Source organism: Typopeltis vanoorti, chromosome 10 (assembly GCF_054136105.1).
Source record: "Typopeltis vanoorti isolate ZY-2024b chromosome 10, IOZ_Tvanoo_1.0, whole genome shotgun sequence".
Taxonomy (NCBI): domain Eukaryota; kingdom Metazoa; phylum Arthropoda; class Arachnida; order Uropygi; family Thelyphonidae; genus Typopeltis; species Typopeltis vanoorti.
In genome coordinates, this window is record NC_143558.1 from 12,779,881 (window position 1) to 12,807,560 (window position 27,680).

General features: G+C 36.7%; 1 protein-coding gene across 3 annotated transcripts in view; it reads right to left on the reverse strand.

The window, feature by feature from the left end:
- RyR (Ryanodine receptor) overlaps positions 1–27,680 on the reverse strand; it is a 1,703,288-nt gene that overhangs the window by 323,707 nt on the left and 1,351,901 nt on the right. For all 3 annotated transcript variants that reach the window (XM_090399345.1, XM_090399347.1, XM_090399344.1), the window contains exons 92-95: positions 24,276–24,364; positions 10,196–10,252; positions 10,008–10,079; positions 684–788 (exon numbers count right to left, since the gene is read on the reverse strand). In XM_090399345.1, the coding sequence (XP_090255471.1) occupies positions 684–788; positions 10,008–10,079; positions 10,196–10,252; positions 24,276–24,364 (323 nt within the window). The remainder of the gene's footprint in view (positions 1–683; positions 789–10,007; positions 10,080–10,195; positions 10,253–24,275; positions 24,365–27,680) is intronic.

A 27,680-nucleotide genomic window follows, 5' to 3' on the forward strand; every position in this document is an offset into this window, starting at 1 on the left:
CAGCAAGAACTAAAATAGTAATAGATAACAAGATCTTAGAACAGGTGAATTCATTTAACTACCTAGGATGTATGATCACATATGAAAATGAAAAAGATAAACGTAAAAATTGCAAAATATTTAAAAATAACAGGTGTAATTAACTCTATATTTAAACCAAACCTAGTTCAAAAACAAACCAGGCTAAAAGTATACAATACATTAGCCTTACCGGTCTTAATGTATGGAAGCGAAATCTGGACAATAAAACAAAAAGACAAACAAAGATTAACAACAGCAGAAATGAAGTTTATGAGAAAAACTGCAAAGTATACCCTATTTGATCACAAAAGAAACGAAAATATTATGAAAGAATTAAACCAAGAACCAGTAATAGAAAAAATTAAAAAATATAAATATAGATGGATGGAACATGTTCAAAGAATGAAAACAGAAAGATTACCAAAACAAGCATTAGGAAAAAGAAAACCAGGACGTCCTCTTAAACGATGACTTCTAAGGCCGGAACAGGCCATGCTAGTCCTAAATCCTTGATATGTATGATGATGATGATGATGATACATTTTTCAAAACATTTAAAAATTCGGAAGCATTACTTTTAGCACATTCACATAATAATAAAGTAAGACATAAGCATATAAATGAATATCATAATTATTTTATAAATTTTTTGAACAAATTACCTTTGATAATTTATCTTGCATGTGAGCAAACAGGAACATGAATCCTCCTACAGCATCCCACAGCCTGCTGTGAGCTAATGCTTGTTGATTAAGAGAGCAAGGACCCTACAAAGAGAAAATAAATATATTTTAGTGCAGATTTTCATGACATGAGTATTTAAGTTCTTTTTTCTTTTTTTTTCTGGCTGTAAAGTGAAATAAAAATACACATGCATTAATTAAAATCTTCTGTAAGAATTGCAGTGTTAATGGATTCAGAGTATTTGCTTAAACATTATGCTTTACATTCAGCAGAAGAATATTTTAAGTAAAAAATGTTTATCATGGTTGCTGGTCTTAATTCAGTTGTTGCGGAGCATAGTTACTATTAGAGGAGGGGATTTCTATTTATTTATTTATTTTTATACTTTTTCCTCAATTATATTCTTCTAGGTTGAATGATATGCATTCTACGGGATTCAAACCCGCAACCTTTTGGTTGGAGAGCAGATACGCTAACCACGTGGCCAACCAGGCTGGTGTGTAACTTACATAAAGTAAAGGAATGGAATGATATATTAATGAATGACAATGAATGAATGAATTACAGTAAGTATATAATCAAATATTAATGAATATCAGTTCCTTCCACTTCACTCTAATAATAGAGCAAAGTGGTGTAATAATATCATCTCAAAATGAGGTGTCAAATCTCCCTCCAGTTGGTAAGAGTGACCACAAAGTGATTGCTGGATGGTTGCTGGCCATGTGAGGGCTTCTGTAATAATAATAATCTTAGATTAGATTACATGCATAATAGGGTAATCTGATTTATGGAGGAATATGAGGAATTGAAATGATATATATTGATGAAAATGAGTTGGATGCTAATATTTGCAGTAAAAGAATGATGATAGTAATCCACTGACTTTGAAGATAGCATTAGCTTTTCTGAAGCCAGTGGAATTAACAATGAACTAAACTCTTTTCTTTTTATTAGCATTTGTTACTATGATTAGTATGTTTTATGTGAAATGTATGGTAACTGCTGCTGTTCTAAGTGTGCCGATACAATTTCCATAGTTCGACTTTTAATATTCTATAGCTGTTCAGATGTATTACTTTATATGGCAAGTTGTTGAGTAATGTGGGTATAAGATGCTTCCTCACAGAGGCTCCACACAAATTGTTATAATGCCTAGTTATGTAGAGGGTTGCTTGGTCTGGTTATGTGACATGTTTCTCTGTTATTACAGTAAGTGTTGACTATTAAATTATCTAAGGAATTTGCAATGTACACTGGGATATTAATTAAAAGAAACTTTAATAAATACCTCCTATATTTCGGCAATGTCACATTACCATCTTAATGGGAACATAAGACTATGATACGTGTATGCAGGCACTATAAAAAGCAAATGAGGCAGAAGAGAGAAAACTACTGTTGTTCCTAAAGTCCTAAAGGTGCCCCCCCCCCAGCCAGCTATATTGGATTGTCTTGGCTGTTGGGCTGAAGTTCTCAAAATGCATGCTTCCCAAATTTGGGGCAGTCTCATGCTCCCAAATTTGTTGAGGTTTGGAAAGTTTTTTAGAGCTGAGGCTGATTCCATTAACAATCTTTCATATTTAAATTTTTTTATATTTTTTTCATATTTTCAAATTTTCATATTTAAATTCATATTTTTTATATTCATGGAATCAGCCTCGGCTCTAAAACACTTTCCAAACCTCAACAAATTTGGGTGCATGAGACTGCCCCAAATTTGGGAAGCTCGCATCTTGAGAACTTCAGCCCAACAGCCAAGACAACCCAATATAGCCCACTATGGGGCACCTTTAGGATTCTAGGAACAACAGTAGTTTTCTCTCTTCTGCCTCATTTGCTTTTTGTAGTGCCTGCATGCACGTGTCATGGATGTATGTTCCCATGAAGATGGCAATGTGACATTGCTGAAATATAGGAGATATTTATTAAAGTTTCTTTTAATTAATATCCCAGTATACATTGTAAATTCCTTAAATAATTTAATAGTCATGTGTTACCAACGTATAAGCCTATCTACAAGAATTACAGTAAGTAGTGGGGTGCTAGTGGGTCAAGCGCTACGAACGTGTTCTGAAGAGCTCCTGATTCAGATAAGTTTTACTAGGAATAATTAAGTATATATGCGTAATTGTTTAAGTAAGAGCGGCTGTAAACGTTGTACGCTACCGATATTATTAGTGTGGGTTTTTTTTTCTTGCTTAAACTAAATACGAAAACGTTAATATTAGACCTAGTAACCTGCAGAGAAAAAAAATGGCGGCGGCATTGTCATTCCATGATTTTAATTTGGATTTCAGTCGGTTTGTTAAGTGTGAGGTCTGTTATATGTATTCCTTCGACTACATAAATGATTTGTGGATGTTTAGTGCGGATGGAAGAAGGGTGTGTGCGAAATGTGACCTGAACGAGGAATTGATGAATGCGAATATGAAGTTGATGACAGAAAGTGCTAGTACCGATTGTGTCGTGAGTGCACGTTTGAAAGAGGAGGATGGCGAGAAAGACAGGCGAAAAAATGTTAAAAAATCAGGAAAAAAGAAAAAGAGCGATTTGACAACCGTAACAGATGTTAAAAGGGACGAAAGTGAGGCGGAAAGAAACGAAATTGAGAGAACGAATGAAAGTAGAAATGGCGTGGTGCAGAAATCGCAAGTAAAAAAAATCGAAAGAATGAATGATAGCGAAAAAAGAATGACTGATGGCGAAAGTTGGACGCATGTTGGAACGAAAGTACTGAACCAAAGAAAGATGAATGACAGTAAAAGTGAGAAGAATGATAGCGAAAGTTGGACGCATGTTAGTCCGAAAGTACGGAAACAAAGAAAGATATGTGAGAGTGAAAGTGAGAAGAATGATAGTGAAAGTTGGACGTATGTTGGACTGAAAGTACGGAAACAAAGAAGGATGAATGAGAGGGAAAGTGAGAAGAGGGGGTCGAGAGTTAGAAAGTTAGAAAGATTTAATGATAGAGTGAATGCGTCGCGAGGTTCAGAAGGTGAATTGGATTCGATGAAGCAAGAAATGAAATGGATGCGGAATGAAATTAAGAGAATTCAGGTCAAAACTATTAAAATAAATCATGATGGCATGAAAGAGATAACAAAAGATGAGCGAGTGGCGTTGTATGGCGACTCCATTATTAAAGGTGTGCTAGAGGATAAAATGCACAAGGTATGTTTTCCAGGCGGTAAAATGAGTAGAGTGATTGAGGCATTGAATATGAGGCGGGAACGAGCAAAAGAGTTAATTGTATTTATTGGTACGAATGATTTGAGAGAGAACAAAGAGCATGTCAAAATGAATGTCAGGAGACTGCTTGGAAAGATAAAGGAGAATAGTGTGACAGGAAGGGTGGTCAGTGTGTTGCCTAGGTATGATTGTGGTGAAATGAGGCGGAGAGCAAGGATTATGAATGATATTCTGGCTGAAATGTGTGAGGAGATGGGAGTACAGTTTGTTAATGTGTGGAATGAGTTTGAGGGACGAAGTGAGCTGTATGGGAGCGATGGACTGCATTTGAGTGGTTATGGTGTGAGTCGCTTGGAGAGACTGCTGCTGGAAGGTAGAGAAGTGAATAGAGAGAATGAATCAGATCGAGAGGGGAGTGATGTGGAAGAGCAGGAGAGTAAGACTGGAGAGATTGAAGGAGTGGAAATGAATGTGAAAGTGAGTGGTATGAGTATAGAAAATGAGAGAATGGGTGTGCAAGAGGAGAAGGGAAACGGCGAGGCTCAGGGTGGACAGGGATACACAGCGTGAGAAAGGTGGATGCTCCAAGAGGAGGTGAGAGAATGTGTAGGCAGGAAAGTAATGGGATGATCAGGGATCAAAAGGAAACAGATGGAATTGCAAAGGGTTCTAAAATGAAGAAGCAGAAAGGGAAATGGCCCCAGTCCAGCATGGAGAGATCACATCGAGTGAGTGGTATCAGTGGAACTAGCTGTAGATCCAGAAATGAGTTGTTGTGTTTGTATACCAATGCTAGAAGTATAAGAAACAAGGCGGATGAAATGGTTGCACTAATTGCGTCTGTGCACCCAGAGATTGTCGGAATAAGTGAGACATGGTTAGATGAGGATGACATCCTGACAGGAATAGAGATGGAAAGGTATGATGTGTTTCGTGAGGATAGAAGGGGTAAAAAGGGAGGGGGAGTGCTATTGATGATAGAGAAAGAGTTATGTCCATACAAGGTAGAGATGCAAGAGGGAAATGGGGCCAGTGGTTTTGAGGCAGTATGGTGTGAGATAGAGGTGAATAGAATCAAATACTTGGTGAGATGTTGTTATAGACCTGGTAATGTGGATGGTGGTGATAGTGAAATGTATAGTCAAATAAGCCAAGCAAATAAGAAAAGGGTGATTATTATGGGTGATTTTAATTATGGCAATATTGACTGGAATGAAGAGATAGCAACTGGAAGTAAAGAAAATGAGTTTCTTGAGTTTTTGAGGGATAACTACCTCAGACAGTATGTAACAGAGGGCACAAGAGGATTAAGGGTCTTGGATTTGGTCATCTCATCGGAGGATGTAATTATCAATGAGGTATCAAATCATCCACCAATTGGCGAAAGTGACCATGAGGTGATTACTTGGGTGGTTGCCAGCAGTGCAAGGACCCCTGTGAAAAAAGGGTATATGTGGAACTACAAGGGGGGTGATTATGAAGAGCTCAGGAGACAGCTTGCAGGTGTAGCATGGAATGAGGAGTTAGCTGGAAAAGAGATCAATGCAGCTTGGGGGATTTTCAAAAACTACCTAGTAGATCCAATGTCTAAATGTATTCCAAGGGCGAGAAGGTTAAATAAGGTAGGTGTGAGATGGATGAATAAAAAGATGAAGCATGTGATACAGAGAAAAAGGGCATTATGAAGTCTGCATAAGAGAAGTGGAAATAACCAATTTCATGAGTTCTACAAAGACCAGGCAAGGAGAGTGACTTGGTTGGTGAGAGTAGCTAAAGAGAGGTATGAACAGCAGTTAGCTAATGAAGCTAAAAAGAATCCTAGGGAGTTCTTTCGATATGTAGCCAGCAAAAGAAAGAATGATTATGGAAGGATGACATTGATTGGAGGAAATGGTATAAAGACAGCTGTTGCAGAATGTGTGGTGGAGATACTTAATGAGCAGTTCATAAAGATCTTTCAATCTTGTGAATGTGACTTCATGGAGAGATTAAGAGCAGTTGATGATGGGGAGGAGAGACTGACTGTAAGTGAGCAAGAGGTGTTTGGGGAGTTGAGTAAACTAGATGTAAATAAGGCTGTGGGACTTTGATAATATATCACCGCGTATTCTGAAGGAATGTGCCAGAGAGTTGACACCTGCCTTGACATATTTTTTTAATACGAGTCTTGCGCTTGGTCAAGTCCCTAAAGAGTGGAAGGAGGGCAACATTGTGCCACTTCATAAAGGAGGTGATCGAACTCAAGCATCAAACTATAGGCCTATCTGTGTGTCAGGTGTTGTGGTTAAGTTGTTGGAGAAGCTTGTGAGAACTAGGATCCAGAGTTGGGTTGACAACAATGGTATAATCTTTGATGGACAGCATGGATTTGCTAAAGGGAGGTCATGTTTTAGTAATCTACTTACTTATTACAATAAAGTGACTGCTTCCTTGGACAGAGGAGAAGGATACACAGTAATATACTTGGATTTTGCAAAAGCTTTTGATAGAGTACCTCATGATAAGTTGACAGTCAAACTAGAGCAGATGGGGTTGGATATTAGATTAGTGCATTGGATTGGAGACTGGCTATCTGATAGGTATCAACAAGTTGTGTATGGGGGTGCAATATCCAGGAAAAGGAAAGTCACTAGTGGAGTGCCTCAGGGATCTGTTTTAGGGCCATTACTATTTAACTTGTATATTAATGATATTGGCGAAGATTTGGATGGAGATATTCAGTTGTTTGCAGATGATGCAAAGTTGGGACGAACCATAAAGAGTAGTGAAGATGTTGTGGCCTTGCAAGAAGACTTGAATAAATTGAGTGATTGGGCAAGCAAATGGGGATGTGAGTTCAATGTTGCAAAATGTAAGGTTTTAAAATTTGGAAAACAAAGATGGGATGCAGAATTTATGCTTGGTGAGAATATATTGTTGGAAGTAGAGGAAATAAGAGATCTAGGAGTGATAGTGGATAAGGATCTAAAATTTAGGGGACACATCGCCAAAATTGTGAAGACAACACAAAGACTTCTGGGAATGATGAGGACATTGACGTGTAGAAGTAGGGAGATTCTTGTTCCATTGTATAAGGCTTTGATTAGGCCACACATGGACTATTGTGCCCAGATTTGGTCACCTGGTTTTCAGAAGGATGAAGAGATGTTGGAAAGGGTCCAAAGGAGACTGACTAAGGTAGTCTCTGACCTCTGGAATGTCGAGTATGAGGAAAGATTGAAAAGATGTAATTTGCAGAGTCTAGTGGAGAGAAGGAAGAGGGGAGATATGATAGAGACCTACAAGTTGGTAAGGGGTTGTTATAGAATCAATGGTGGAGAAGTTCTACAGAGAATAGTGGGAGATCAGGGGAGAACCAGAGGTCATACCTGGAAACTGTATAAAGAGGGTGTGAGTAGGGGAGTGAGAGGCAGGTTTTTTTCGTGCAGAGTTGTGAATGATTGGAATGCCTTGCCTGAGAGTGTGGTGTCTGCAGGGAGTTTGAATGTGTTTAAGACCCGGTATGATGAGATGTGTGTGAGATAAAAGGACCTCCTAGATGAGTTTTTGACTCCATGAGGTCTTGTTCAATAATAATAATAATAATAATAATAATAATAATAATAATAAGTGTTGTTGAAGCAGTATCTTAGTAACAGTACGTAGTGTCTTAGATTCTTTATACTCAGGATTTTGTGTTCTGCCATTAGGGGTTCAGTTATTTCCTGGCATGTATTGGGTTTCCAAACTAATGTTGAAATGATTCTTCAGTGAAGTTTTTCTAAATTTGATAAGTGACTGTTGTGTTTGTGTAGATAGTTATACTGTACCTTAGTATTGTTTCGCAAATTCCATGATATATGAGTTTTTTTATGTTGGATGGCATCGTATCTTTTTCTTTGAAGAGTTTTGCATCAATAGTGTGTAATTTGTTATGAAGATTTAGTCTATATGTTTAGTCCATTTAAAGTAGTTGTCAATGTATAAACCAAGGTATTTAGCTTGTGTTACGAGTGTGATTTCAGAACAGTGGCAGTTTCTTTGGTTAATGCTGTGGTATGTGTGACTATATATTGTTAGTGGTGCAGGGTGCATAATTCTAGTGTTCTTTATTATTAGCATTTGCATTTTAGTGTTGTTTACTATAATTAAATTGTGATAGAAGAAGTCGGTTATTTTGTTTGAGTCATGTTGTGCTTGGAGAGTGCATGTTTATGTCTGTGTGGACTGTTAGTCGTGCTGTGTTGTATGTGTATTGATATTTTTGACTTTGTAAAGCCAAGTTTTGAATGTCATTTATGTATATGTTATTATTATTGGACACCTCCAGGGAGTCCAAAGACTCATCGAGGGAGGGCACCTGCTCTACAACTCTGTCTCCACTACTCAATCCACCAACTGACCACAACTACACCATCTACCGCCGACCACCACCACTAGTATTTCCACAGACACTCACAAACATCCATGCCCACGGCAGGATTCGAACCCAGAGCCTTTTGGCTGGAGAGCGGATACGTTAACCACTCAGTTAACGTATCCGCTCACAAGCCAGGCCGCCAAGGCTATCTGAAATCTGAAAGGCTATTTGTAGAGTTGTCAGCAGCAATGAAGCATTTTTCTTATCAGATTGTTGAGATTAGTGGAATCTAACCACTCATGCTTATTTTAGGAAACAGAATTCTAAGCTGACTGTTGATCTAATGGCCATGGCCACCTGTATTATTTTAATGGAAGAAGAGTACTTGGTAAGACTTTAGTTCTCATGTTTTTCTGTTGACATTCTGAGAATTATATACACATATATACTGGAGGTGTCATGTAATAATAATAATAATAATATACATTTTGCAAATGATACTGTACAACACCATGGTAAGCTACAAGCTTTAAAATCATGTCTAGCCAGTCTCTCTTGTGGTGGGAAAAAAAATATAATTACATCAACCCCATTTAGAAAATGACAGTTTTTGTCATTTTTTAGTGTTTGTATTTTTTTGAGTGTTTGTATTGTAAGTGAAAGTTTTATATCACAATGAAGGTAGGTGAACAAATCTATGCACATCAGTCCATGGTCTGACCAATGCCTCATACAGTAGCACTTACATCATCTGTATTTCTTAACTTGCTCCTTTTGCCAATTCCAAACATGCCTCACCCTTGTAGCTGATGCATAAGTATTCTTGCATATTTTAATGAGAATCTCACTCAGTTTTGAGACCTAAGAAACTAACACTTACTCAATCATTCTTACACTCACTTACTTCAAGTGTGTCTGTCTACATGCTCAGCTGCATCCCCTATCCTCACAACAGTCTAATTTTCCTGATTTTGTACTTCCATTCTCTTACTGAACAAAATGTCTTCAGATATTTCATCATGTGCAATCTATCAGTCATATACAAAGTTTTTCATTCATCAAATTCATAAGGAACTGGTAACCATTACCCTTTATCAGTCTATTCACACCTTTCAGCAGATAGATCAATAATTTCAGTCTATTGAAATCATCCAGCATGACTTTGACATCACTTTTATTTACTGTTGTCATTCTCAGTTTAGTGTCACCATCAGCAAATAGTTGAATATTTCTTCCCCATAATATTTGCAATATTATTACTACACAAATTAAACAGCATTAGTTCAAGTATAGAGCTCTGTTAGCACCTATTACCTGCCTTCTCTTTGATTCTGCTCAGTTATATAATTCTTTGAGGTCTGTCTACCAATTCACTTAGTTATGACCCTTTTATATCGAATGCCTTTGGAAATAAAATATTATTTCATTTTTTTGAACATGTATTGTCTATAATCTGTAAATCTTTACTATCTATCTCTGGCAATTAAGACAGAATAATAGTGCAACGTATAAGATCCACTTACTACAGAATTTATATTCACTGTATTCTCCAAACCTACCTACAAACATATAACTAATACAATAAAAAATGATCTATGTTTCAAGGAAAGAAAGCATTCAGAAGATTATTGTAAACATACACCAGCTGTAATTTTCAAGTATGTTATGTCTAAGTATGTTTGAATGTATTCCATAATGCTTTATGTTTACAGTACCCATGAAATATGCAGAAAATTAATTAAAAAACAAACTAACTAATAGTAGAACCAACCTGTATGGATTCTGTCAATGTATTCAAGACTTGTTTGGCAACTGTGATAGCCTTGCAGAAGTTATCTTTTCCCTGTTAAAACAAAAACAGGTTATTTGAATGAAATAATATATCATTTATTAAAAAATGAAAAAAAATTAAATAAGAATTACAATAATAATGGGAAAAAAAAGAAACAAATAACTCACAGGCTGATCAATAACTTCTTTGCTTGAATAATGCCAATAGAAGTCCATGACAGATTCCTATAGTTAAAAATTTCATTTAGTAAAGAAGTGAAATAATTATTTTAGTATTTAAATTCAAAAAATTAAATTAAAAAAAAATGTGAGGTTTTATCACTCTTTAACCATTTATCAGTGACAGATAAAATATATTAATCCCCTGGCACAAGGTTATTATTATTAATAACATCAGAACTCCATGCAATCAAAAGACTCGTAATAGAAGGAGCCCATACTCTCATGCAAAAAAAATCATTTAACCATACTTAAACCCATTCACAGTTTGTGCACTCATATTTTCAAGCAATGTACTCCACTCACCAAACACTCTCTATGCAAAGAACCTTCTCCTCACTCTTTCACTCACACCCTCCTTATACAGCTTCTAGTGATAGCCTCTTGTTCTACCCTCCTGCACATTAATCTGGTAACAATCGCTTACAAACTTATATGTCTCAATTTTATCCCTTCTCCTTTTTCTATTTGCTATGCTCTGCAAGTCACATTTGCCCAATCTGTCTTATATCTCACATTTCATAGACCTGACACTGATTTAATGAACCTCCTCTAAATCCTCTATAGTAAAATGGTACAAAAGCTAAGGACAAACTACATTTTTACCTGTAGATGAAAAAATTTTCATGAGTGCAGCCAAATGTAGACATGCTGGCATACTAATAAATTATATTACACAAAAAATGTGTTATAAATTTCATACAAATAAAATTGCAATATGTTTTTGGCAAAAGTTACAAATTTCTAAAGGACGTAGTTAAGGAATTAATGTACAGTGCTTACAGAAAACTGTGGAGAGATATTTCAGTAGGGAATATGTCCACCCCGAACTGCGATGCAGCTTTCACAACATTGTACCATGCTCAGCACCAAGTGAGTTAGGAATTCTTGAGACCAACTAGCCCAATCCTCCTTCAGTGCAAGGATAAGGCCTTGTTTGTTTTCTGGAGGGGAATTTTGAGCAGCAACGAGTCTCTCTATTGTATGCCAAATGTGTTCTATGGATTGAGATCTGGAGGAGTGCACCGGCAACTCGATTTGATTAATATCCTTGATCTTCAGAAGTATCTCCACTGTTCGTGTACGATGTGGTATGGCATTGTTATCCATAAAAATTAATTCATCTACAGCACTACAGAATAATCAAACATAATGTTAAAAAACTTCATTTCAATTATCATAAACCAGTCATAGTTCCTTTTTCTAGCACTTGTAGCTCAGTGCATCCATTAAGCATAATGCCTCCCCACACCATCACCCCCAACATCTCTAACCCTTTCAAGAACAGTCTTGCAATGGTAAGCAGTACTACTTTCATGCCAGATCAAGTGTCATCTAGAATCAAGGAAAGAATAAAACAACTCTTATCTGTAAAGAGTAGATTAGCCCACTGGTGTCTTGTCCAATTTTTATAGATACAAAACCACTGAGAACATTCTCTACGATGAGCTGTGAATAAATTCTTCCTCATGTGAAATCATCTAGTGATGTCTGCTGGCCTGGTTGGCTGAGTGGTTAGTGTATCTGCTCTCCAGCTAAAAGGACATGGGTTTGAATCCCACCATGGGTATGGATCTTTGTGATTGTCTATGAAAATACCAGTGGTGGCTGGTAGATGGAGCTAGTGTAGATGATGTGCTTTGCTGTAGTTGGTGGATTGAGTGGTGGAGACAGAAAGTTGTAGAGTAGGAACCCTCCCTCGATGAGTCTTTGGACTCCTTGGAGGTGTCACGTAATAATAATATAATAATAATAATAATAATAAAACATCGATGTCTTGTAATGTCTCAAAGCTGTTACAAGACATTATAATTTTAGAAGTGTGACTCCTAAACTTTTTCTGTTCACCTTTACTCCCAGATCTCTCATTTCTTCCACCTTCAAAATTTCTCCATTAATTGTATGCTTTGCATCTTACCTTTGCCCACCAAATTTCAAGACCCTCTACAGATAAACACATTAATGGTTTTCTGTCTTTGTCATGCAATTACCATTTAATTCCTAAATGGCAGAATCAATCAGTGTTCATGTGTAGAATTCTTAAGAGTTTGACTTAAGAATTCTACACATGAACTTAAGTAATTCATGTTAAAGCAATTACTTTACTAAAACTTACATAAAATAACAGTGAAAATTTTGATCATTATATATAAGTCATTATCATCAAAGGAATGTGTATATATATATATATATATATATATATGTATATGTATATATATATATATATATATATATATGTATATGTATATATATATATATATATATATATATATATATATAAGTACCGTGGAACACAAGCTACATCAAAAGTCATATATTTCAGCCTGAAAATTACTGGCCATCATCAGCTGCAATGTTAGTTAATTACAAAGTAGAATGCAAACAATGGATTGATTTAAAACAGTGAGAGCTGTGTGATGTTATACATAAAACAACATTAAGGTATAACTGAGGAAACATTATATTATGAATTTAAAAAAAAAAAACAAATTTTAATGATGTATGATTAGAATAACCCTTCCTAGCTTCACATAATCCGCAAACAACTAAACATCCCCTGCAATCCACTGACAATGTCATTGATATAAAGGTCAAACAATATAGGTCCCAGTGCTAAGCTCTGTGGGACCCCACTTGTAACCCTGTACCTCCTTGAAACTGCCCCACCATACACAACTCTCTGATACCTATCGGACAGCCAATCCTAAATCCAGTTGACCAACCTGACATCCAAACCCATGTGCTGCAACTTAAATATCAGCTTATCATGTGGCACCCTGTCAAATGGCTTCGCTAAATCCAAGAAAATGGCAGTATATCCCTTTCCCTCATCTACTGCTCTCTTGTAACTTTATTATAAAAGGCTGGCATATTACTGAAACAAGCGTGCCCCCTCATAAATCCATGTTGACTCTCGCAGATAACATTACCCTCATATGCCCAATGTTGTATACGGGCCTGAACTAATTTCTCCAAGATCTTTAACAACTACTGATGACACACAAACTGGCCTATAATTAGACACTTCCAGTCTGCTACTGCTCTTATGCAATGGCACTATCTTACCTTCCTTCCATTTCCTGGGCATCCTTCCCATAGCGAGGTCAAAGGAGCTGTCAGTTCTATTTTTCTGTCGTGGTGAAATACCATCCAGTCCCATAGCTTTACTGACATCCAGAGTACTCAGTATTTGGAACACACTCTCCTCCTGTACCTCTAAACCTCAAACCTGCCCTATCCCTCTAGTATTCAAATTGACTCCTCCAGGATGAAATACACCAATAAAGTGTTCAATGAACAATTCCACTATGTCCTCTGCATCAGTCACTTTATTCCTATGTTTATCCCAAAATGTTATTCTTCCACTATCATTTCTCCTCCTACTGGCCACATTAGCTAAAAAATTCTCAAGGATTGGCCTTAACAAGGATAAGGCCAATCCCTTCTCATATTCCCGTTTTGCCTTCCTTACTATACTAGTCACTCCACTGACCTGTGTCTTATATTCTTCATGCATCTGCTCTTCACCTGTCTCCTTATATCTCTTCAGTAGCCTCTTTTTCACATGAGCTCCTGTTTAATATTGTTTGTCATCCACTTTACACCAAAATTGTGTCCACTTCTTCACTTTTGGAATACAGCTTACTATTGCTGCTAACAAATATTCCTTCCCAATTTCCTAAGCACTAATGATATCCGTACCTTCAAATTTCCTGCTTCCATGAAACTGCCCCAATTTGTCTAAGACTATTGGAATCACCTGCTTTATAATTCTACATATATTCCCGTCTCTTTGATACTCCTGCATGTCTATTCATCTTCCAAGTCAAAACCACATGATCACTCTCTCCAACTGGTGGGAGAGATGTCATCTCACTTATTATCAGTTCTATTGATGCTATGACCAAATCCAAAACTCTTGAACCTCTTGTCTCTCTATTACATGTTGCATAAGAGATTTGTCCCTCAAGAATTCTAGAAATTTCATTCCCTTATTGCTACATGCATCTTCCTCTCCCCAGTTTATACTGCTGTAGTTAAAATCTCCCATAACAATCATTCTTCTTGCACTTGCCAAGCTCAACTGTCTAAACATCTCCTGGTCCCCACCCCTCTGTGCTCCTTGGTTTGTAGCAACATCCCACTAAATATCCCGTCTTGCTTATTTCTACCTCACACCATATGCTTTCTAAATCATTAGTGTCACTGCCTTCCAAATCATCCACTCTTAGATGAATAAGTCATCACTTATCATAAGCAGTACTCCACCATCACGCTTTTCCTTTCTATCCTGCCAAAAAATGCGATACCCTGCTACTTCTACTCCTGTTATTATATCCTCTTCTGTAAACCATGTCTCATAGATCCCAATAATCTTTGGCCAGGCTGATGCTATCAGGAACACCAATTCCTCTCCTTTGTTCCAGATAATCCTGACATTAGTATATAGCATAAAAATGCCACTATTTCTATACCCAGCATTATCCCCTCTAGACTGCACTGGGCACACCGCTACCTGATGTTTTTCCCCCTTCTCCCAAGTACCTTTCTCACAAGAGGTGATCCCTGCTACCATCCACCTTGGGCATTCTAGTTTCCCTGCATTGACATACTGACTCGTTCAGAAAAGCAATCTCTCCAGATGCCTATGTCCTTCCTCATTCAAATGCAAGCTGTCTCTCTCATACAATTCCTCTCTGTTCTCAAACGCTGTCCAAGCATCCACATATTTTCGGGTGAAAAGATTAGCAACAGTGTATCACATTGGTGGAACTGTACTCCAAGAGATTGATGAGGCCAGGGATTTGGGAGTGTTGGTGGATAAGGAGTTGAAGTTTAGGGGGACACATCAAAAAAGTGGCTAAATCAGCTCATCAAATCACTTGGTTGCTGAAAAATACTTTAACAAGCAAAGACAAACAGGTTATTGTTCCTCTGTATCAAGCCTTGATAAGATCCCATCTAGACTACTGTGTCCAAATATGGGCACCAGGGTTTCTTCTTGATGGGGAGGATCCAGAGACGAGTGACCAAGATGATAGCAGGTCTATGGAATGAACCTTGTGAGAACAGGTTGAAGATTTGTGGGTTACAGAAATTGATAGGCAGAAAAGGGGTGATATGATTGAGACATTCAAATTACTGAAGGGTTTCTATAGGATTAATTCAGAAGATATTTTTGAGAATAGCACTGGTGGTGGTGGGAGGACTAGGGGCCACACATGGAAGCTGTACAAGAGTGTGGTTAGCAAGGGTGTTAGAGCTAGGTTTTTTACTTGGAGAGTGGTGAATGAGTGGAATAAGCTGCCAGAGTCTGTTGTGGTTGCCATGTCTGTGAATGAGTTCAAGGCGAGGTATGATAGATACTGCGTGAATGTCGAATAGTTGTTCTTGACATGATGTTAGGGCCTCCCTCGATGAGTCTATCGACTCCTTGGAGTTGCCCGTAATAATAATAATAATATTCCAATCCTCTCTTCTTTATTCTTTTTTTTTTTAAATTCTATATTTATTCTTTTTATTTATTTATTTTATTTTATTTTATTTTATTATTTTATTTTATTTATTATTATTTATTCTATATTTATATTTCGTTTAATCCTTTATCCAAGTGTAAGCAAACAAGGTTTGCACCTGAAGTAGCTTCAGGACTGGGCAACTAGTATATAGATAAATAGAGGCTACTGACGCCTCATCATTTGCCTTAGTATCCCATAATGCAAAACACATATCCTTATAGATATGTACAATGCTATGCATTATGGGAAGGGTCACTAACCAGGTCTCATCAGTGGGAGCCCGACCCAGAAGTGATACCAAGGTTGAAGTAATGCAGAAGTCATATTTCCATATACAAGTAGCTCAAATTGGCATCTTTAATTTATAATTTTAGCAATATGTCCTCTAAATTTTAGATCCTTATACACCATCACCTCAAGATCTCTTAGTTCCTCTACCTCCAAAAAATATATCCCCACCAAGAATTAATTCTACATCCCATCTTTGTTTACCAAATTTTAAAACCTTACATTTTGCAACATTAACCTGGAATCCCCACTCCTACCCATTCACTCAGTCTATTCGAGATTTTTTGTAATTCTTTCTTTAAAAGTTATATGATGGTCAGCATTCATTGTTGAAGAATTTATGGAGACACAAACACACTTTACTTATAATTAAGAAAATACAGTTGATGTGTCGACCTCCATATCGAGGTCATCATAAGGAAAATATACATATGCAAAGAACACAAGCTATGTGACACTTGACAAAAGTAAGATAAATCTAAATGCTTTGTTAATCATTTACCCTAGCATGACATAGAGGTCAGGCTAGGGTAAATGATTAACAAGGACAAAGAAAATAAAAAATAATATATATATATATATATAATTTTTTTTTCACCCAGTGGTCAGGCTAGGATAAACGATTAATAAAGCATTTAGATTTATCTTACTTTTGTGTAGCTTCATGTAACTAGTGTACTCTGCTTATGTATGTTTTCCTCATGATGACCTCAATATAGAGGCCAAAATGTTGAATGTTAATTTCTTAATTATAAATAAAGTAATTACTGCTGCACATGTCTTTATGTCTCCATAAATTCTTCACTATGAGTCTTCTTGTAAGGTCACAACATCTGCTCTACACCTCATGGTTTATCCCAACTTTGCATTGCTGCAAACAACTATATATCCCCATTCAAATATTCTTCAATATCATTAACATACAGGTTAAACAGCAATAGCCCTAAAACAGACCACTGAAGAAGCACACAACTAATGACTTTCCTCTTCTGGGATATTATCCCCCAAGCTGAACTTGTCAAAGTTGTGCTTGGGGGATAGTCAAATGATTATCTATTGAAAGCCTTTACAAAGTCTGAGTATAATACTGTATATTTGTCTCCCAACGTCCAATGCTGCTGTCACCGTATTGTAATAAGTAAGTATATTACTAAACCATGATCTCCATTTAGCAAATCTGTGATATCAAATAAAGATAATACTACTGTTACCAACCCATTGGATCCTGATTCTCATCAGACTCTCCAACACTTTAATCACAACACTGACACATAGATTGGCCTATAATTTGATGCATCAATTCTGTCACCTCCTTTATGAAGCAGTATAATATTTTCTTCTATCTACTGCTTTGGAACTTGACCCTTGTAAAACTCATATTAAACATATGTCAAGGCAGATGTCAACTCCCTGGCACACGTTTTCAAAATACATAGTAATATATCATCAAGACCGACAGACTTATAATATCAAGTTTGCTTAATTTCCCCATATACCTCTTCCTCACTCAGAATTAGACTCTCCTCTTCCTCAACCATTGCTCTCAAACTCTCCATGATGTTACATTAACAGGGATGAAAGATCTTTATGAAATGCTCACTATTAAGCAGTTCATAATAATATCATCTGAGGAGATAATCAAATCCAAGAATCTAAATCCTTGTGTGTCCTCTGTTACTTATTGCCTCTCAGGCAATAGTTAACAGAGGTAACTGTGAAGTCTCAGTGACAAACTCTGAAAAAACATTGATTGATTAAGCTAAGGAAACATATTATTATTTGGTAACCTCCATAAAGTCAACAGACTCACAGTAGGAGATCCATTCAACCTGTAACATGTCTATCATAATAAGCTTTGATGTTATTTACACTACCTGTATTCATAATGCACTTAGACAATGCATTCCACTCACTAACAACTCACTAACCATGTAAAAAATCTATTCCTTATACCCTTCTTCACCACATCCCTATACAACATATAGGGATGGTCTCTTGTTCTCCCCATCTTAACCTCTACTCTTTTATAATTTCTTCTGTATTAATCTGATAGAGTCCCTTAACTAACTTGCAAGCATCTATAATATCTCCTCTTTTCCTCCTATCCACAAACCTCTGTAATCCACATTCTCTCCAACAGTCTTCATAACCAACACTCCAGTGTCCTGATATCACTTTGGTTATTCGTCTTTGGACCCTCTCTAGTGTTTTTACATCATAATAAAAACCAGGTGACCAAATCTGAGCACAATAGTCCATATGTGGTCTGACTAATGCCTTATATAGATGCACCACCACCTCCTTATTTCTACATGTCAATGTACTTTTTATAATAGCAACAATACAATGTGCAGTTTTTACAACATGTGCGATGTGTCCTTGGAACTTCAGTGCAATAAGATGTGACACCTTTTAGCTACTTGTATATGGAAATATGACATCTGCATTACTTCCACCTTGTGGAAGTAATGCAGACCTCCATCTGGGTAGTGACCCTTCCTATAATACATAATATGATATGTGCTTTGCATTGTGGGATATTAAGGCAAGTGATGTGAAGTCATCAGCCTCTATATTTGAATTGCCCAGTCGTGAAGTTACTTCACTTGCAAAGTTTGTTTGCTTACACTCAGAAAAAGGATTAAAACAAGAATATAATTTCTTGGCATCTTTAATTTATACTTTGATCACGATACTGATCAGTCTATAATTGGAAACTTCTGTTCTCGGATCATGGTTGCGGAGAGGTATTATTTTGCCTTCTTTCCACTCCTTAGGAACCTTCAACACTGCGAGACTTTCATTAAATAACCAGGACAAGGACATGGCTAACTCTTTTGCACATTTTTTAAAAAATACGTTGTGACATGTCATCCATTTCTACAGCCTTATTAACAGCTATCGCGAGCAACACTTGATCCACCTCTTATTCTTTCACCTTTAATTTTTCTAATTCTTGCCTCCCTCCTACATTTGCACAGCATCATCCTGGTCACTACCCTCCACATTACCAGGTCTATAGCAATATCCAATGAAGTATTTCATTCTATTCACTTCTATCTCACACCATACTGCCTTAAAACCACTGCCACCATTTCTCCCCTTTGCATCTCTACCTTGTATGGATATAAGTCTTTTTCTATCATCAGTAGCACTCCACCTCCCTTTTTACCTTTCCTAATTTTGCAAAATACATCATACCCTTCCATCTCTACTCCTGCCAGGATGTCATCTTCATCCAAGCAGGATGATTTATCAGTGGGAAGGAGTGATGACAAGGGGGCCATCCCTGTCCCCCCCCTTGTCATCACTCCTTCCCACTGTTCAACCCAGTGTCAACCCTGTAACCACCTCTCAACAGTTTAAAAGTCTCAATCATATCACCTCTCTTTCTTCTATCCACCAAACTCTGCAGTCCACATGTCTCATTTCTTCTAACAAATTTTGGGTGAACAAACTCAATCAATGCAACCCTTTCATTTCCCTTGTTTCTGATACGTCTAGCATTTGTATACAAACTTTTTGTAAAAAAATTTTATAAAAAAAGATAAATGCACATGAGTGCAATCATCTTGGATAATTTGTAACAGCGTTCTATTACTTGTGATGTTATTATTATTATTATTCAGGCAATGGAGTCAAAAGACTCATCGTGGGAAGTCCCTTCTAGGACATACAAAGTCTATCATACCACTTCTTAAACTCATTGACCATTCTCGCTCTCATCACTCTATCAGGCAATGCATTCAAGGTTCAACCACCTCCATGCAAAGAAACCACTCCTCATCCTCTTGCTCACAGTTTCCCTTCACAACTTCCAGGGATGGCCCCTTGTCATCACTCCTTTCCACTGTTCAACCAAGCGAAAGAACTCCCCAGTGTCAACCCTGTAACCACCTCTCAACAGTTTAAAAGTCTCAATCATATCACCTCTCCTTCTTCTATCCACCAAACTCTGCGGTAAATCCACATTCCCTCAGCCGATCATTATAACTAACATTGTACAGTCCTGAAACCATCTTTGTTATCCACCTTTGTACCCTTTCCATAGTTAATTTATCCCTTTCAAATCCTGGGGACCAAATCTGAGAACAATAGTCTTAGTATGGTCTGATTAGGGTCTTATGTTAGTCCATAATTCTTCAAAGTAAGTTACTTCAGACATCTATAATATCCTATCTTTGGTTTTTATGTCATTTTTAACATTTGATTTCTTTTCTGGTTCTGTTTTCTCCATTTTCTCCTAAGCTTTCTTATTTTCATTTGCACAGAACCATTCACTGTTCTGAATTGCTACATCAGTATCATAGAAAATGTATCCATAGAGATGAAAGTGAGTGAAGGTAACCATATCAAGTCAAGGTTTAATGAAACCTGTTATCTTCAAGGACGGTACAAACCAAAATCAGTGCCTGGTATCTTGCAAAATGACTTCCTGTCCATTCACGGCAACTCAGTTCTCTCTAAATACTCAGTAGATATCACACCATGCACACGTCAGAAAATTTCATGTTGGATTTTCTGCACAGTATCTTCAACACTACCATAGTCTCCCACCATTATCTTTATAGGCATCATGACTTCAGCCATTTCAGTCTACCTCACAGTCCTAACTTCAATGCATGTTGGATTTTCTGCACCGTACCCTCAACTCTACTAAAATCTCCCACCATTATTATTATGGTCATCACAATTACAATCATTTGAGTCTATCTCATGGTTCTGACTTCAATGCCTCTTAGAACATTTTTTTATGATGTTCATGAATAGCAAATTGTTCTAATATTGTCAAAATGAGATCAAATGAAATCTTTAAAAAAATGGCAATTCATACTAAAATTGGCATGACAAATTTGAAAGCCATCCACTTCAAATCAGCTCTCTTAAATGAATATAGAACAGACAATGTAATGCTACTAGGTGCTTATTATAATTTCTGTGAAACGTTTAATATCTTTAAAAACTTCACTCTCCATTTATATATAGTATTATAAACATCAGCGCTCCATGTAGTGAAAAGAGCCATTACAAGCAATACACTCTCTATGTAAAGAACCTGCTCCTCACTCCATTGCTCACACACCATCCTTATACAGCTTCCAGGGATGGCCTCTTGTTCTATCCTTGTCTTCCTCCTACTTTATGAAAAATCTCCTGCACATTAATCTGGTAACAACTCTTTATCAATCTATATGTCTCAATTATATCTCTTACTTATATTTATATCCTTATTTATATTTTATCCTTTATCCTTATATTTATATTATATCCTTAATTATATCCTTACTTATATTTACCATGCACTGTGAGTTGCATTTGCTCAATCTGTTCTCATATCTCACATTCCATAGATCTGTCATAGCGAACCTTCTTCTATATATCCTCATCCCCCTCAAAAACCAGGTGACCAAATCTGTGCACAGCAATTAATATACAGCCTGATCGAAACCTTATATAGGGGAATGAACCATAATCTCTTTGCTTCTGTATGTACTCTTCATCATTGCCAAAATCCATTGTGTTCCTACAATTTTAGAAGTGTAGCCCCTAAATGTTTTCTGTTCACCTTCACTCCCAGATCTTTATTTTCTTCCATCTCCTTTAAAATTTCTACATTAACTGTATACTCTGCATCCGAAATTTGCCTGCCAAATTTCAAGCCCTAGCACTTTCATTATTTATTTATATATATATATATATATATATATATATACACACACACATACATGTTACTGGCAAAGTGTGAAATTAGGCATTGTATAGAATGCCTAGGCATTCTATAATAAGATGGCGAGCATGGAAAGTCACATGACTTTCCATGCTCGCCTCAAACGGAGAGCCAGAGCACTTCCGCCATTTGCACTGCTGGCTTTGTTCGGCGGTAAGAAACACGCAATTTCAATTTGGCCCAGCTGCACAAAAAGAGGATAAGCAAGCTACATTATCTGGCAGGAATCACGGCATGTTGACATGCAATGACGATTCTATGAAGAACTATCTAAAGTTTGAGCCAATGCTGCTAAAAATTGCGTTTTTTAACTGAAACTACCTACCAAAAGGTAGTTTCAGTTAAAGAAACTATGAAGATAGTTTCTTTAACTGAAAGAAAATACCATATAACTTTTCGCTATGATGTGATGGTCATAGAAAACAAAAGTAAGTTGACTTATCCTGTTAAAGAAAGCATCAGTGAAATCCAGTTTTACATCACAGATTCTGAGTTATTTAATGTACTTCATGAAGCTCATTTGGCCATTGGCCATGGAGGATGTGACAGAATGTTGAAAGAAATCTTACACAAGCACAAGAACATTACTCGTCATGACATTGAACTGTACATTCACCTTTGTGAGCCATATCAGAAAAAACAAAAAAGGTGTTAAAAAGGGTGTTGTAGTGAAGCCTATGATTTTTTCCAGGTGCAATTCCCGTTATCAGGTCAATCTCATCAATTTTTAGTCACATCCTGACAGGGAATACAAGTTTATAATGGTATACCAAGATCATTTCACTAAGTTTGTGGTTCTCAAGGCTCTGACATCAAAGACAGCAGAAGAAGTGGCATATAACCTCATAGACATATTTACGTTGCTTGGAGTACCATCGATTCTACAATGGCAGAGAATTTGCTAATAATGTGGTGAGAAGCCTAAAAAAGTACTGGCCGACTTTGAGGATCGTCCATGGCAAGCCTCGTCACTCACAAAGCCAAGGAAGTGTCAAAAGAGTTAATCAGGACATTGAAAATATGCAGTGTACATGGATGCAAGATGTAAAAACTAACCGAAATAGTGAGGGACTACGTTTCATGCAACTTATGAAGAACAGGGCATTTCATTCTGGGATTAAGAGAACACCATATGAAGCTCTCTTTGGCTGCAAAGCTAAAGTGGGTCTCACAACGTTTTCCTTACTCCAAGATGTTTTACAAGACATGAGGAGCAACTGGAAAAAATGATGGAAAATGTTCAAACAATACAAGAAGAAACAGATCACTCCATCCAAGAGAAAGAGTCTATTGCACAAAACACGAAGGAGACTGTAGTCCACGATGGAAGAAATGAAAGTGGTGATGAATACATATTTACCGAAGAGGCTTCCGGTTCTGCTACCTGCTGCGTCTGTTTGAAGGTAACCAGTGGTGCCCATATGTGCAGAAACTGTCACCAAAACATTCATGCCACCTGTGGATATGAGAGTAAAGATGATGGAAGTGAGGAAATAGAAGGTTATGATGTTAATATTTTGTGTACTCTTTGCTTCAATATTGAGAATGCTGTTGAAGGTAAAATTTAATCTAAATTAAATCTGGAAATACAGACCAAAAAAATGAAAATGGATTCCGACAAAAAATTTCCTCCTGCACCTTTGGGGAGACACTGTGTGAGTTCCTATCCCAGACATCGACAAGGGATGGGGTGACTTGCACAATCTGCTTGTGATTGTTATGAGTGTGACAGACAATGGTTTTTACCGACTTGGAACTGCTGAAGGAATTTTAAACCAACTCACAATTCACTTTATTTCAATTCAATTTATTAAATCACAAATCACAATTCACTCCAACTCTCAGTAAGTCCCAAGGACTTACTGAGAGTTGGAGACATTCCTGACCACAAAATAGCTCTCTTGTCAGCTGCTTCCGCTCAGTTCATGGGTAGTGGCCAAGGGTTCGTGAGGTGTACTTGCAAGACCAAGTGCCGAAATTTGAAGTGCTTTTGTATGAAAAAGGCTGTTAAGTGAAATTCAAAATGTCATTCCAGTCTACCTTGTAGCAACAAGTAGTTCAGAACTGGTCTTTTTCTCTTTTTGTAGAAAAATCCAGTATCTTACATTTTGTACTTCTTACATTTTCACATGCATCTTTTCAATAAAAGCCTTTTTCATACTTTTCCGAAATAGTATTTGTCATTCTATACAATGCCTAGGGAAAATATGTAAAATATTAAAATAAAACAGACAATTCATACTTTATTAGAAATACCTAAGGAATTATCTAATAAAAATGTCACGCATTCTATAGAATGCCTAGGCATTATACAATGCCTGTTTTTCACACTTTGCCGGTAACATATATAATGAAAAACAGAAATGAGAATTCATTTTTGTGAACAAATTAATAGTATTAAACTAGTGTACATCTGTAGATGTACACTAGTTTCTAAAGTTTCTAAATTTCTAAAGATATCTAAAGTTGGATGTCTAAGTGAACTAATACATACCTGCAAACGTAGTAGATAGTCAACTGTGCTAATAACCACATTGACGGTGGTGGTATTACCAGCTTGGGTCCTCAAGTAATTTTGGAAATCTGTTGGGATATATCCATATGAATATATAATAATATCTTCAAGTGAATAAACAACCATCTATATTTAAATGAGGTATAACTTAAAGAAAAATTAATGCAAAAATATAATGATTAGCTTAGGAAAATATTTAAGATGGATGGCATAATCATAGAAGAAAATGAAGCATAGACTTTTTAGTATGAAGCAATAAGGAATGATGCAATGTTGCAATTCCAAGGAGAGTAAAAGTAATATAATGCTGGTCAAATGGAAAACCAACTGATGCATACTCACTTTTGGATGTATACTAAAATTAGGAACAAAAAATTCTAATAAAGAGATTAGAATTGTTACTACAGAAGGATATCATCCATAAAGTGTTCCACATGTTTTGTGGTCTGTTGTCTGCAGTGAAGAACATGTTTTTGGATTTGAAGAATGAGTTTTTGGATTTAGCTGAAACATCAGATTTGATCATGAATCAGATATAATCCTCACTAATGTGGTAGTAAGACTGATATGATAGGTCTGAATGGGAATGGAGATGGGAGGCATGTTATAGTCTCAATATTGAGAGTAATATATGTGGGATTACAGAATAGGTGATTATCATATATTTAGGAAATCCACCCAAATGCAATATAATGGAATGAAGAATTTGAAGACAGAGAGAAAGAGATGTAATTAGATCATGGGAGAGTAGCTAAGAAATATTTTGTAATATGGACAACAAATTGTATAACTTGAGTGGGAAAAGAGATTTGGGCATGAGATGTTAAGACAGTTATATCTGGTTAGTGCAAAATGTATAATTATTATTGGAGATTTTAACTACAGCAGTATAAATTTAGAAGAGGAAATGTTATATAGTAATGAGGGAAACTGAATTTCTAGCATTCTTCATTCTTCAAGGATATGCATCTTAGGCAACATGTAGCAGACGAAACACAAGATTCAAGAGTTTTAGATTTGGTCCTAGCATCAGAGGATCTGATTATAATTGAGATGGTTGGAAATTTATCCCTGGTTGGAAAAAGAGAGAGAGAGAGATCATCTAGGGTTGATAACAATGGTATTATCTTTGATGGAAAGCATGGATTTGCTAAAGGGGGGGTCATGTTTTAGTAATCTACTTACTTATTACAATAAAGTGACTGCTTCCTTCGACAGAGGAAAAGGATACACAGTAATATACTTGAATTTCGCAAAGGCTTTTGATAGAGAACCTCATGATAGGTTGACAGTCAAACTAGAGCAGATGGGGTTGGATATTAGATTGGTGCATTCGATTGGAGACTGGCTATCTGATAGGTATCAACAAGTTGTGTATGGTGGAGCGATATCCAGGAAAAGAAAAGTCACTAGTGGAGTGCCTGAGGGGTCTGTTTTAGGTCCATTACTGTTTAACTTGTATATTAATGATATAGGTGAAGATTTGGATGGAGATATTCAGTTGTTTGCAGATGATGATGCAAAGTTGGGACGAACCATGAAGTGTAGTGAAGAGTTGTAGCCTTACAGGAAGACTTGGATAGATTGAGTGATTGGGCACAGAAATGGGGATGTGAGTTCAATGTTACAAAATGTAAAGTTTTAAAATTTGGAAAACAAATTTGAGAATATATTGTTAGAGGTAGAGGAAATAAGAGATCTGGGGGTGATAGTGGATAAGGATCTAAAATTTAGGGGACACATCGCCAAAATTGTGAAGACAACACAAAAGGATTCTGGGAATGATGCGGAGGACACTGACATGTAGAAGTAGGGAGATTCTTGTTCCATTGTATAAGGCTTTGATTAGGCCACACATGGACTATTGTGCCCAGATTTGGTCACTGGGTTTTCAGAAGGATGAAGAGATGTTGGAAAGGGTCCAAAGGAGACTGACTAAGGTAGTTTCTGACCTCTGGAATGTCGAGTATGAGGAAAGATTGAGAAGATGTAATTTTCAGAGTCTGGCAGACAGGAGGAAGAAGGGAGATATGATAGAGACCCACAAGTTGGAATGGGGTTGTTATAGGATCAATGCTGGAGACGTTTTACAGAGAATAGTGGGAGATCAGGGGAGAATGAGAGGTCATCCCTGGAAAATGTATAAAGAGGGTGTTAGTGAGAGGCAGGTTTTTTTCGTGCAGAGTTGCGAATGATTGGAATGCCTTGCCTGAGAATGCAGTGTCTGTAAAGAGTTTGAATGTGTTTAAAACATGGTATGATGAGCTGTGTGTGTGTAATAAAAGGACCTCCCAGATGAGTCTTTGACTTCATGAGGTCTTGGGGTGGTAATAATAATAATAATACTTATGAGAAAGGAATTTATGTGGAATTATAAAACAGGTGATTATAATAATCTTAAATATCAGCTTAGGGTAAATCCTTGGATGGCAGATTTAGAAGGGAGGAGAGATATCAGCAGTGCATGGGAACTAATGAAGAAATAGTTTTTGGAAGTTTTTCCACTTGGTTATACTATAAATTAAAGATACCAAGAAATTATATACTTGGTTTAATCCTTTATCCAAGTGTTAGCAAACAAAGTTTGCACCTGAAGTATTTTTAGTCCTGAAAATACTTCAATACTTAAGTGATGTGAAGTCATTAGCTTTTATAAAATGACTTCACATTGCCCCAGTCCTGAAAATACTTCAGGCGCAAACTTTGTTTGCTAACACTTGGATAAAGGATTTAACCAAGTATATAATTTCTTGGTATCTTTAATTTATAATGAAGAAATATTTATGAACCGCAATGGCAAGTTGTATACCTCAGGTGAAAAACATCACATAATTTGATGTAAAGTGGATGAGGAATGAAACCCAACAGCACCTGCAGGAAAAAAAGAGGTTATGGAATAAGTATAAAGGGGAGGGGAACAATTTTTTTTTTGAAATATGTTTCCGACCCATGAAAGATTGTAATTCTACATTACATTAGTATATTAGTAAGTTTTTTCCTTCTATTTTTATTAATTTTTCTAATATTTTGTATTATTTTATTCAATTTATACCTGGTTCAGAAATCTGCTCTATATACCATAGATGGAACTTTTTTTTTTTCAAGCTGCTTCACATGTATTGAAATCCCAAGCAGTCCCACATCCTCCGGTAAGTGAGATAGTGATCCCACACCTGACAATGAAATTCACCTACCACCTAAATATCACGGATATTGTTACACATGGTAGGATGGGTAAGAATTTAAGGTTCGAACTAGTGAGTGGAGATCTCAAAGAAAAAGTCCTTTTTAGGACTTCCAGGGTAACGAATGCTGTAGCCAATGAAGTTTTAAGGCTCAGCTATTGCCGTTACCCAGCCATGACTAGAGCTTTTAGCTCAATAA